The sequence below is a fragment of the Schistocerca cancellata genome, chromosome 9, assembly GCF_023864275.1.
Source record: "Schistocerca cancellata isolate TAMUIC-IGC-003103 chromosome 9, iqSchCanc2.1, whole genome shotgun sequence".
Taxonomy (NCBI): Eukaryota; Metazoa; Arthropoda; class Insecta; order Orthoptera; family Acrididae; genus Schistocerca; species Schistocerca cancellata.
In genome coordinates this window covers 436,770,919-436,784,239 of record NC_064634.1, presented here as the reverse complement: position 1 = coordinate 436,784,239, position 13,321 = coordinate 436,770,919, and the positions used below count along the sequence as shown (strand labels likewise).

Below are 13,321 nucleotides of genomic sequence, written 5' to 3'. Positions count from 1 at the left end.
CCATTGGCACATACCTAAAAAGCAAATGTTATTATAGTCTAGAAGAATTTCTAAATGAATAAAGAGCAAATATCATAGTTTAGAAGAATTTATAAATAGGAACAGGGAGTAAGGGTACAAGTAAAAATGATATACTTTCGAAGCCATATAGATACAAAGTATACATGGTCACTGTATATTCATTTTTATATATAGAATTATAGTTTGAATGGCAGTTTGTTTTCCGTTCAGTACAGCCATACTTCATATAGGTGTGTGAAGGCTATGGTAATGATTCAATGAGTTACGAAAAGATTTAAAATATAATGTTGTATTTATTATAATAAGCAATGTACGTATTTCATGTAATATGTAAAATACTGTAACAACTTAGGTTAAAGACTGACGAGTCACCAATGTTCTCAATCGAATGATTGTATAAAAACATGTTATGTGACAATAAAATATCTTATCTTGGAATGCTGAAGATTAGATGAGTAGATCACATAACTAATGAGGAGGTATTGAATAAATTGGGGAGAAGAGGAGTTTGTGGCACAACGTGACAAGAAGAAGGGACCGGTTAGTAGGTTATGTTCTGAGGCATCAAGGGATCACAAATTTAGCATTGGAGGGCAGCGTGGAGGGTAAAAATCGTAGAGGGAGACCAAGAGATGAATACACTAAGCAGATTCAGAAGGATGTAGGTTGCAGTAAGTACTGGGAGATAAAGAAGCTTGCACAGGATAGAGTAGCATGGAGAGCTGCATCAAACCAGTCTCAGGACTGAAGACCACAACAACAACAACATCTTATCTTATTTTATCTTAACACAAGTCTGCCAGTGGTGGTGTAGTGCTACATCTGTGGCACTGTGGCAGAGTAGGTTTTTCACTTGTTTTTTGCATAGATCACTAAGGTCTATGGTTTTTTGTGTGCATTAAGTAGTAATCTCTGGTAAATATGGCTGCGTTAAAGTTGTGGGAGGTGGGGAAAGCAGGTAATTTAAGAATTTACATGGTGTAGTTATATTTCTGTTAGACGTATGGATAAATAAACGAAATCAAATTTTATGGAAGAGATTCGTGTCACAAAGTCAATGTTTTTCTATTCAAGGTCGGTTGTTGAGACGTGTATATGGCATAACCTGTGTCACCCCATCCCGCAGTAATTATAAATATGTGAATGCAGAGGAAGAAAGTATGGAATTCAAGGATATAACAGACCGTGCAGCTCAGACTATGTTTTGGACTGAACTTTTCAGAGGTAATTTACTGTACTAGAATGAACTTCGTGGGTTCTGTGCCATGGTAGGCGCTAAACTTAACTCACTCATGACAGGGGCCGGCGTAACATTGGCACATATATTTAAGGAGCCAGCGACAATAAATTATCCTTTCGAGAAGGGCCCACTGAGTCCGAGGTTCCGCGGTGAACATGCCCTACGGAGGTATCCATCAGGTGAAGAACGCTGTATAGCGTGTAAACTCTGCGAGGCAATTTGCCCAGCACAGGTGAGACTTTTACTATTTACTTGTTTCATTGGTTGCTGAATCGTGAGGTAATTATCAGAAAGAATTCCATAGGCCATAATTAGCCTAGTGCACACACAGACTCACACCTTCCTATGTCCCTCAGACTTTTGGATTACTGACGTCAGTTCGAGCATTTTTTATGACAAGCAAAAATAACCTGGTTTACTATTAAATTTTTCCTCGGTGAGATTGTGTTTCATTCGAGCAGTATCAAAACTTTTAACCCATGAAGTTCTCCTGTACTTCAACTATTTCAGAACACAACGTAGCTAACTTTGCATTGCATTATATCTTATTAATGGAGATTACTAATAACCAGAAGTAGTGATTCATTGGTAAGACACTATTAGGTCAGAGTGTTTACTTAGTATGAGTTGTAGAAGTTAGTCCCTAAACATTTGTTACACAGAAGTCATTGTCAAATAGTGACATGGAGGAAATACCTATTCATTGAAAGTGTAACTTCACAAACTATAAAGAAGGTTGCTTTACATGTGATTATCATGAAACTGAGATTAAGGGTAATACATCAATTCATTTGGAGCTCTGAAAATAATAATATTCTATGGATCTTATGTATTCCCAAATGTGAATTACAGTATTAACTGTGAAAACGTAGTTTACACTCAGCATGCTGTCTGATGGGGGCAGCTGTAAATGGGAAATGCGTTTACAGTCACTCCCATCAGCCACTGTGCCAAATGTCAACTTTGTTTGCATGTACAATATGTCATTACATGTTAAAGAGGTAATTTCCATTGTAAACAATATTGTTCCATCTTGCAGCCATAATGATGTCATTTATAGTACAGAACACTTTAAGATATCCAATTGTTCAATTGGACTTCATATAGATGCTGAAATCAGCAGAGCAACATGCTTCCTCCTTTTTATGATAGAACTTGTGCTGTATTAGCAAATTTGTCATAGATTTTTTATTTGCTTTCAGAGTTTCTTAGCCTCAGTGGTGTTAAAGTTGACTTTTACAGCTGAAGTGCACTTAACGGTGTCGGTGGCTCTTCCATAGCGTGCTAAAGTTTGCAATTCCTTCTCATTATTCATAGGTAATCAGGTGATAGTATGCAATAGCCACTGAGAATCGATGAAGCTAATGACTTGTTTTGGCAGAAGATAAGAGTTGATTACTTTTGTGTTCAGTGTAGCATAAATTGACGATTATCGAGGTGTCTGTTGTGGATTGTGAAATTGCTTTCTGGTTTATGTATGTATTTGCTGTGTTGTATGTTGTTGTATGTTTCTTAGGCTATGTCAGGATGTTGTGGCGTATTGTTTTTTATTCCGTGTTATAGTTTGGTTGTGAGGTGGCAAAGCCAATAGATGTGACAGGCTGTGATAACCAACTGATCTTTAGCGTATCGTTCTGAAAAGTTTGAGTATTTGTGAAATGTCCCTATACCAAATGTTGTGGTTATGCAGGAACATAAGAGTACAGTTTAAATTTTATGGAATATTCTGTTTTACACATCATCCTGCAAGCAGGTGTGTAATTTGAAACACTCCACATCATGACATCATTTATCAATCATTGTTTTCTCATTGGTTCCTCCATCTTGTCTAATCATCTGTTGTTAATTTTCCACTGTTCAAACAGTTACGAATGGCAGCATGCAACATAAAAGCCACTGATGCAATAAGTGCACATTTACCAACTCCTACTTCTGGCAAACAGTAAGTTCTGTAACTTTCAGAATCCACACTAAACTGTAGGTAATCTGTAACTGGCTATAGTTTGTAAATTGAAAGTCGAGAAGAGGAAATTGTACCCTTCCTTATTAAACCACTATGTGTAAGATACTGAACCATTCAATACCAAGCTTCGGCTTTAACCTGTGATATCATCAAAGAGGCAAGCATAAGCAACTTGACTATGTCCAATATTGCAGCCATGTCACTTGTGCAACGGTAATGAAATCAGATTAATAGCAGTTTTATCATAATAAATATGACCTAAAGCACCTGAAAAGCAATAGTACCCAACACGATATAAACAGGAATTTTAAGGTTTTGGGTGGGCACTCCCTCCACATTTGAAATAAATTAAAAAATTCTTTAATCTCACATTATATAAATCCTCCAAAGAACATCATAGATTTGGTATTCTTATTTTCGCTTAACCTCTATAACAAAACTGGAATAAAGAGCATAGCTAACCACAGGGCAGTAATACTCTCAGGGAGGACTGGAGAACACATTACTGATGATTGATTCACTTCATATCTGTATGGCTAAAATGAAATTAATTCCTGCCAACTGTGAAATGAATGAAGATATTAGGAAGATAACATACCAGTTATGACAGAAGACTGGTATAGTTACATGCACTTAACTAACTACAGTACACAGCAATACCGAACAATTACAAAAATACCGTATTCACACTGAATCCAAATAACACTCCAGTATAAATTTACATTTGATATCATTAGCTTCAGTTTATGTGTATAGCTAAAATGAAATTCGCGATACCCACTAAACATGTATCAGTACATTCACAGTAAAATTCACATACTAAATAAACACATCTTAATAGTTTACATTTTAGATAGAACAATACGTGAAATAAAGAAAAGACAACCACTCACATAACAGACTGTGGGGTGCAATGATACACGTACGGCAATAGAAAACATTGTTGAGCAGCTTTTGAGCTGTGGCTCTTTTTTTTTTTTTTTTTTTTAGTAGAACATAAACACGTTCACACCCAGAAACACACTACTACAGTGACTGTGAATCGTAGTGAGTGTTTGGATGGCAGTGTAGTTCCATGTGTGAATTTGTGCTCTTTCTGGTCGATTACAGTGGTTCCCAACCCTCCTTAGACCATTACCCATGACTGCACTCATACATTAGGTAATAACCCTGCTCTCCTTAACACCCCTCCTCCTCCCCCCCCCCCCCCCACTCCCACCCCACCCAATGCCCATCACTGACTTTAGCACCTAACTAAACTGTAGAATGAATGACTTCTTGGAACACTTTTATTTTTAAAATGGTGAAAGACAAAGTATGTGTGTGTGTGTGTGTGTGGTGGAGGAGATTTTAGAATGAATGACAAAGGAATTCTTGGTATATTGCAAATGCTTCCCTCAGCTCTTCCTTAGATAAGAAAGCTAACTATCCGCAGTGAGGGTAGACACTTGTTACAAAACATACTTCCCCTGCATTACTCCTCTCCATTGCTGCAGTTGCTTCACCTGCACACTGCAACCACATTTAAAATCAGTCAAGTTAAAATGTGTGCACTGTACATACTGTTAGTAAATTACTTGATTGCTGCACTGCTTGCCTCTGAACTGGCAGAAATTAGAGGACTTCAGGCTGTTAATGCTTTGTCTGACCACAGCCACTAATAGCAGCAGTAATAATATCAATAATATTGAAACTGTGTATGGCACTATAGCAGCTGTGAGGTAGTTGCTGCTGTGTTGTGCTATCAGTTAATTCCTTTATCTGTTTCAAAGCAAGTGATGAAGCAATTTCTAGACTACTGCAGGTACTGTCTACCACTTCGAGGAGACATTTTCTTGAGACATTTTTCAATTGTTATATTTATTTTTCACTTTTATCATTAGCAATATACGGGACAAAGTACAACATTTGTATGTAGTGGGTGGACTATGTGAGGAATCTGTAACCTCCACTGCATTAATGCTACTAATTGAGAAAAATTAATTATTAGTAAGCTTATGTAATCACTATTTGAGTCTTACAAAACTGTAATAATAATGACAATGATCTTTTGATAATAATTTAGTTTTGTGACTGAAACAGAATCAAATCATTTAGTTTTTACCCCTCAGAAAATCTCATTTAACACCTCTGGGGGGGGGGGGTAATTACCCCAGGTTGGGAGCCACTGTACTAGAAGAGCCAGAACTGGAAAGCTAGTGAACACGGCATTCTGTTTGTGTGTGTGTATGCAATGCACACCAGTCTTCTATAGGTAAATGGTTTCATTTGGCTTACTTTACAAGTTGTTCTCTCTAGGAATTTTCATTATATGGCTTATTTCTTACCAAAAAAAAAAAAAAAAAAAAAATGCTGCAGTACGTAAATATCTGTAGCCTACTAAACAAAAACCAAAAATAAAGCATGATTCAGTATCAAACTAAACATCCCAAAAGTGAATACTATCAAATTAAATACCCATCCCACATTCCTTCCCCCAACCAACCACCTCCCCATCAATATGCAGGCACTGACAATCGTAGCAAACCTGTGTTTTGAGACAGACTGGTGCTTAGTGCAAAGGCTGGCCAGTTGCCGCAGCGCCAAGATTGCACTCTGTGTGACCAACACAATGCAACAGCATGCATTTCAGTGACACGGCTTGCCTCCCACGGCTCAAGGTCACAAACCATATTCTGTGTGGCCAGGTCTTAAGCTAATTTTTCTTCCAAAAATTCTGACACTTTGTCATTACTGGGACAATTTATGCGATGTTTGAGGATGTCAGTTTCCAGAGTCACATACAAGGAATTTTGTAACTTTTTTTTTGTTTTCTTCAAAGAGTTTTGCATCCAAAAGCAGTTTTACATTTTGTTGATTACTGCAGACCCACAGTACCAGCTAAAAGTAAAATATACCACTTTGGTCTTAGTGAACAAAAAAAAAAACCATGTATATATTCTTCCAAATGCTAACTTTGTCTTTTGCTGCTGGTAACATTTGAGTATATTCATCATTTCGGTAAAAATCGGTTACAAACTTTACAACTTCTTCAGCAATCATTTATTTACTTTTGAGTTAGGAATTGACAAAATAGCGATTTATGTTTTCAGTCTACATACTCATTAATGTTGAGTTATAACTTATCGTTCTTACATTAACAATATTGTATCAAAGTCTGCAGATTTCTCAATTTCAACATCTGCTTTATCCTCTTTACTGTCATAAACATCAACCTTATAATATATGCGGGGAACACTCCCCCCCCCCCCCCCCCCCTGCCGCCGAAGTATGCTTCACTTTTTCTAGCTGCAGTTTGCCACATGAAGTCTTGCTGTGATTTGAAATGGAATGAATGTTTAAGGGAGAACAGCTCAAATCATCCAAAGTTTTATTTGTGTCCTCATGCTTTGATGTTTTAGTGCGGACTCGTGAAATGTTGCCTCCGGGTCACCTGCATCGCTTTCATTTCCATCAGTGATTTCAGTTGTTCTTACAATATGTTGTAGAGTGTCTTTCTTTTCTTGGTTGTATATAGATTACCCTTGCATTAATTAGACAAAGTCAAGCTTACAGACCTCAAGGATTTTTTAATTGTGTGTCTGTATTTTGATATCACAGCAAGTTCTTTGATAGCTTTCAAAAACTTGTAAGTAATAGTATTTGTGAATCCATGTCTAGTAGTTCTTTCATCATCTTCTGGGAAGTTTGTATTGGACCATAGAATATCGACTCTTTCTGGTCTTCACTCATCTCTGAAAGTTTTTGAAGGGTTTTTATGAGGTGTGGATCGTCAAATGATAGTGTTTCAAGTAATTTTTCAACACTACATGAATTCGTAGTTTCCATTGTAATTATCTGAACACTACTTCATTTAAAACATACTTCATTACAAATATTGGGTTGGTGTGTAAGTTTGTAGTGTTTTTCCATAAGTTCAATAGACACAACAAATACACGTAACAGAGATTTAATGATTAATAATATATTCTCCTTCACTGCTTACAACAGCCTGCCGATGCTGGGGTAACTTTTCAAACCCGTCTGTAGAAATCACTTGGTTTTGAGGCGAAGAACCCATCGTGCCGTGCTTGGAGTGTATTTTCATTGTGGAAACCGTGAAGGTTGGTAAACAGAGCGGAACAAGTGAAAATCTGAGGATGGGTGATCATGTGAATAAGGTGGGAGCGGAATGACTACCAACCCAAATGCTGTATAGTGATTTTTGTCAGTCTAGTAGAATGCGGATAGGTGTTATCATGGAGTAGCATCTCTTCATACAATCTTCCTGGTCATCATTTTTGGATTGTTTCTTCAATATGTCTCAGTTGTTGACAGTAAATATGAGCCATGATGGTTACACATGGGGGGGAATCAATTTGTAGTACACCGTCACTATTCCACCAGATGCATAACATTATCTTTTGTGGATGCGTGCACTTCATTGTGCGGAGAGTTGCTGCTTTGTTTGGGCTCAGCCATTCCTTTCTTTTTCTTGTGTTAGCATAAAGATGTCATTTATCATCACCAGTAATGATGCAGGATAGGAATGTTCGATGTTGTTCACGAGTCAGTTGGTGATGATCACACAGAGATGCACAGTGGCCACCCACTGATTTTTGTGATTTTTGGCTTAGAGCATGCAGTACGTACACATGCAATTTTTGAACCTTCCTCATTGCATGCAAATGTCACACAACGGTATATGATCCCAGATCATCACATTTGCCAGATCGCGATCCACTTATGTGGATCTTTGCGGATTAATGTGCTTGAACAATCTTCATCAAATCCCAAAGGTCTTCCTGATTGTGGAGTTGCTAATGTCAAAGTGATCCTCCTTAAAACAAGTCCATGCTCTATCAGATGGCGTTATCACTGTAATGGTGCAGATTTTCCTGGTTGCTTCTGCTTACGTCACCCCACTATTGAACTCAAGCAAAAGAGTCTGATGGAAATGTTCAGGTTTCTCCACTTGGCACTCCATTTTCTAGCTTCCACAGTTCCACTCACTATCTCCAGTCAACAAAGCAATACAAAAATTCAAGAAGCGATAGAGAACTACAATTGAAAAATTACTGTCAGTAAATAAACTTTAGCAACGAGAATACCAATATTCAAAACAAAAATGCCACGAACTTATGCGCCAACTTAATATAATGATAAATGGTTGCATCACAGACAAACAGTCTCATAGGAAGACAAAGAGCAACTGAGGTCAACTGGACTGATTCTTGCATACTTTCCATGTCTATATAGGTTTCAAGCAAGCTCCTGCAGGCACAGAGAACATTTTCTTATCTATGGGTTCAGCAACACAGATAAATGCAATACATTATAGTCTTTCAGAAATTACTAGATAATTAGTAAAATGAAATAAATTTTTCACACTTACATTTAATTTGTCAGCCCATAATAATTATTTAAATATACTAATTTTGTACCCTTTCAGCAGAGGAAGTGGGTATTAGGCCTGGGTGAACTTACTTTGAATGACCCTTTTTTTATCACAGGAAAAAGTATTTTGGTTTCATATTTATTTGTGTGGCCATTCATAAAAACACACACACTTTTTTTTATTAGAAAGTCTACAAACTTGGGGAATTACTTAAGAGTAAAACTAGCTTCCCAGCAGGTTGCAGAAAAGCTATATAAGCTTTTTTCAACTTGTTTGTAATTTTTCCCAAAATGGGAAAGTGACATAGGTGGTCTGTTCAGAAAATTCCCTAACATTGTCCACAATTTTTTTTCTATACTTGTCTTTCACTTATTGAGCAAGGTCTCCTTCAAAATACTCTCCTCCACAATTGATACTCTGCTCTCAATGCCTTTTCCACTTCCGGAAACAGTATTGGTTCACTTGTTGCTGCATTGGATGAAGCGCCATCTGCAAATTTTCTTGTCTCTCATTTATTGTTGCAAATCTTTGTCCTTTCAATAGGGTTTTCAACTTTGGAAATAAAAAAAGTCAGCAGGGGCCAGGTCTGGAGAGTACGAAGGATGAGGCAGCTCACTAATTTCGCTTTTCGTGCAATAGTCGCATACCAACAGGGATGAATGTGTGGGAATGCTGATGTGATCCAAGAGCCACGAGCTATCTCACCACATTTCAGGCCATTTCCTTCTCACATTTTCTTACAGGTGTTGCAACACATCCTGATAGTCCCATCGACTAACAGTTTGTCCCTGTGGCACGAATTCATGATGAACTAATCATTCAGAGTTAAAGAAGACTATCAGCATGCCTTTCACATTTGACCTGATCTGAGGAGCTTTTGTTGGTGTTGGAGGACCTTTCCTGACCCATTGTGGAGGCTGAACCTTGGTCTCAACAGCGTAAACATAGACCCACATCTCATCAGCAGTTATGATTCTCTTAAGGTACATCTCTCTCATTTGTGAGACCCAAAAGCTCTTCAAAAACTGCAAGGAGAAGATCTTTTTGGCCTTTACTCATGAGCTGCGGGATGAACTTGGTTGTAACACTGCTTTACAAGATGCTGTGTCATGATTTTGTGACATGATCCAACTGAAATGTTACATTCTTCTACAATCTCTTGGACAGTCAGTCTTCAGTTGGCACACACAATTTCGTTGATGTGACATGAGCATCATCAGTAGACATCGAAAGGTGTCCTGAATGAACACCATCTTCAACTTCCATCTGGCTATTTTTAAACCTTGTGAACCATCCATAACACCGAGTATGGCTTAAGCACTCATCACCATAGGCTTCGTGCATCATTTGGGGTGTGTCTCTGCAAAGGTTTTCTCGAGTTTCCACGCAAAACTTAATGCAGATGAGTTGCTCCTCTAACTTTGCCATCTTGAAATTCACCAACTGTGCTACACTACATTCTACTCAATAAAGCACTGAATAATAACTAACAGAAATACAACAACGAAACTTCCGGTAGTTGTATACTAAATACAGGCGTGTGCAGGGATGCCAACCACATTTCGCTCCAATACACCATTGGCACGAAATCACGAATGTTCTGCAATTTTTTGAACAGAATCACACTTTAGGATTGTTTTGTAATTTTATTTGTGACTTTACTGCATGAATAATTATGTGACTCGTAACTATATGCTCCTAATCTTCTGAAGAAATTTCAAATCAAAAGCACCTCAAAGCTCTCAGTTATTATGAGTGTTTCTGTAGAAAAGTACCACTTTGCAAGTACATTCTCACAGAGCCAAATTGTCAAAACATCACTACGCTGAAAATTCAGGACAAAAGACGAAAAAAAAATTGCAGAAGGTCTTACGTTTTTTGGAAATCTGAGACGGGGGGGGGGGGGGGGGGGGGGGGTTAGAAGTCCTAGAATTCAACATGATCTGATAAATAGTTGTTGGTGTGCCAGTCGGACAATGAATGGACATCATTTAATTCCAATATGACAGACATAGAGGAATTGTGGACAAAGTTTAAACTAATTGTAAATCACATTGTGGAGGAGTGTGATCCAAGTAAGGGAACAAGGATGGAATAGACTAACCGTGGTTTTAATAACAAAATTCAGAAAGTGCTAAATAAGCAGTGACTATTGCACTTTTGGTTCAAAGCAGAATGTACCTATAATGACAGGTAAAAGGTAGTAGAAATAAGTGCATCTGTAAAAAGATGCAGAAAAAATAAAACTATTACCACTGCCATACCTTAGCAAAAGAGCCTGCTGAACCAGAGAAAATGCTGGTCCTACGTAAAATCACTAAGCGGGTTGAAGTCTCTTATCCAGTCACTCGTAGACCAATCTGGTGTGGCAGTAGAGGACAGTAAAAGGAAAAATGTAGTTCAAAATTCCACATTTAGGGAGTCATTCATGAAGAAGGATCATACAATCATGCCGTCATTTGACTATCGCACAGGGTCCCATATGGAGGGCATAGTAATAGGCATCCTTGACACAGAGGAACACAATGAAAAGAATTTGAAAACAAGTAAATCTCCAGGTCTCGAGGAAATTCCAGTTTAGTTTACACACAGCACTTTAAGGCGTTGGTCTCTTATTCAGCTTACATTTTCACGAATCTCGCCCAACACCAAGTCCCAAAGTGACTGGAAAAAAAGTGCAAGTGATTCCTGTATGTAAGAAAAGTAAAATAAAGAACCTTGAACATATGCTGAGTTTGAATATAATTAAGTAGTTCAAATTCCACATTTAGGGAGTCATTCATGAAGAAGGATCATACAATCATGCCGTCATTTGACTATCGCACAGGGTCCATATGGAGGGCATAGTAATAGGCATCCCTTGACACAGAGGAACAAATGAAAGAATTTGAAAACAAGTAAATCTCCAGGTCTGGAGGAAATTCCAGTTTAGTTTACACACAGCACTTTAAGGCGTTGGTCCTTATTCACGTTACATTTATCACAAATCTCGCCCAACACCAAGTCCAAAGTGACTGGAAAAAAAGTGCAAGTGATTCCTGAATGTAAGAAAAGTAAAATAAAGAACCTTGAACATATGCTGAGTTTGAATATAATTAAGTTTGTTGGGAGGGAAAAGCTTCAGTCCACCAGTGAGCATAGATTTAAAAATCACTGCTTGTGCAAAACTCAGCTTGACCTTTTATCACGTGATATCCTGTGAACTATGGATGGAGGGCAACAGGCAGATTCCAAATTCCTAGATTTCAGAAAACGATTTGACACCGTGTCCTGCTGCAGACTGCTAATGAAGTTACGAATATACGGAATAAGTTCCAGATATGTGAGTAGCTCAAACACTTCCTAAGTCATAGAACTTGTACGTTGTCCTCACTGTTAGTGTTCATTAGGGACAAGGGTATCAGCAGAAGTGCCCCAGGCAAGTGTGATATGACCTGTCTTATTCTTTATATTCATAAATTATCCAACAGACAGAGTGAGTATCAATTTATGGCTGTTTGCTGATGATGCTGAGGTGTAAAGGAAGATGTGATTGAGTGACTATAGGATTATGCAAGTTCATTTGGACAAAATTTGTACTTGATATGATGATGGCAGCATGCTCTAAAATGTAGAAAAATGTAAGTTAATACAGATGAGTAGGAAAAGCAATCCTGTAATGTTAGAACACCAGCATTGGTATGGTGAAATGGCCAGATTGATTAAATGTCTAGGTGTGACATTGCAAAGCAACATGAGATAGAATGAGCACGTAAGACAGGTAGTAGGGATGACAAATGGTAGACTGTATCGGTATCACAGAGGTACTTCAGGAACTCGAATGGGAATTCTAGAGGGAAAGCAAGATTCTTTTCAAGAAAAGCTATTGAGAAAATTTAAACAGTCTGCATTTGAAACTGACTGCAAAATTATATCTGTTGTATAAGGACCCTGAATATATGAGAAGCTAGGGCTTGTAAGTACGACAATCATTTTTTTTCCATCACTCTATTTGCAAGTGGAACAGGATAGGAAATGACTATTAGTGATACAAGGTACCCTCCATCATGCACCATACGTTGTGTACCGCATGTAGTATGTAGATGTATGTTGTGTAGTATGTATGTATGTAGATGTGGAATGAGTAAGCTGTATTCATAAAACCTGTAAGAAATTCATAATGCAATGGACCAATTTTTATAAGCAGAAAAAGAAATGCCTAGCAGCAGTCTTTGAATTCCTGTTTCTAATCACAAACAGTTTAACAGTTGATCAGGAGAATTAAAGGGAGATTAGAACTTTACTGTGATTTGGGCATAATTCCTACTTGTTGTGTAGCATTTCTATACTACCATTGTTCATGAGATATGGCTCGAAGTAATCTATTGAGGAACCTGAGTGTTTCAGTCTGACAAACTCATGTTATTGACATTTATGTTTTTAAAAAGAAAAAGATTTTTGCAATCTGTATTTATAGACTCTTCCAAAAAATTGGATTTCTTTGATACACCCTGCTGTCACTGATCCATCAGTCATAAGCTGCAATACTGTGGGAATTAATAAATACCACGGCAGATTGAATTCCCACATACATGTCCAGTTGCGGTGTCCTGTAATTGGATGAGGTCTAAAAACTACTTGTGAATATACAGTATTTCATTCACTTTCCTAATAATAATTAACAGGAAACTTATTTGCATGTTCCGTAGATCATAATCGCAACTTTTCCATACAGTAAGTA

The 13,321-nt window shown here is 37.6% G+C and overlaps 1 protein-coding gene across 1 annotated transcript in view; it reads left to right on the top strand.

Annotated features, from left to right (window-relative positions):
- Positions 1-888: 888 nt before the first annotated feature.
- LOC126100915 (NADH dehydrogenase [ubiquinone] iron-sulfur protein 8, mitochondrial) overlaps positions 889-13,321 on the top strand; it is a 28,973-nt gene continuing 16,540 nt past the window's right edge. The window contains exons 1-3 of the mRNA XM_049911582.1: positions 889-979; positions 1,096-1,245; positions 1,321-1,493. Coding sequence (XP_049767539.1) covers positions 943-979; positions 1,096-1,245; positions 1,321-1,493 — 360 coding nt within the window. The 5' untranslated portion in view covers positions 889-942. The remainder of the gene's footprint in view (positions 980-1,095; positions 1,246-1,320; positions 1,494-13,321) is intronic.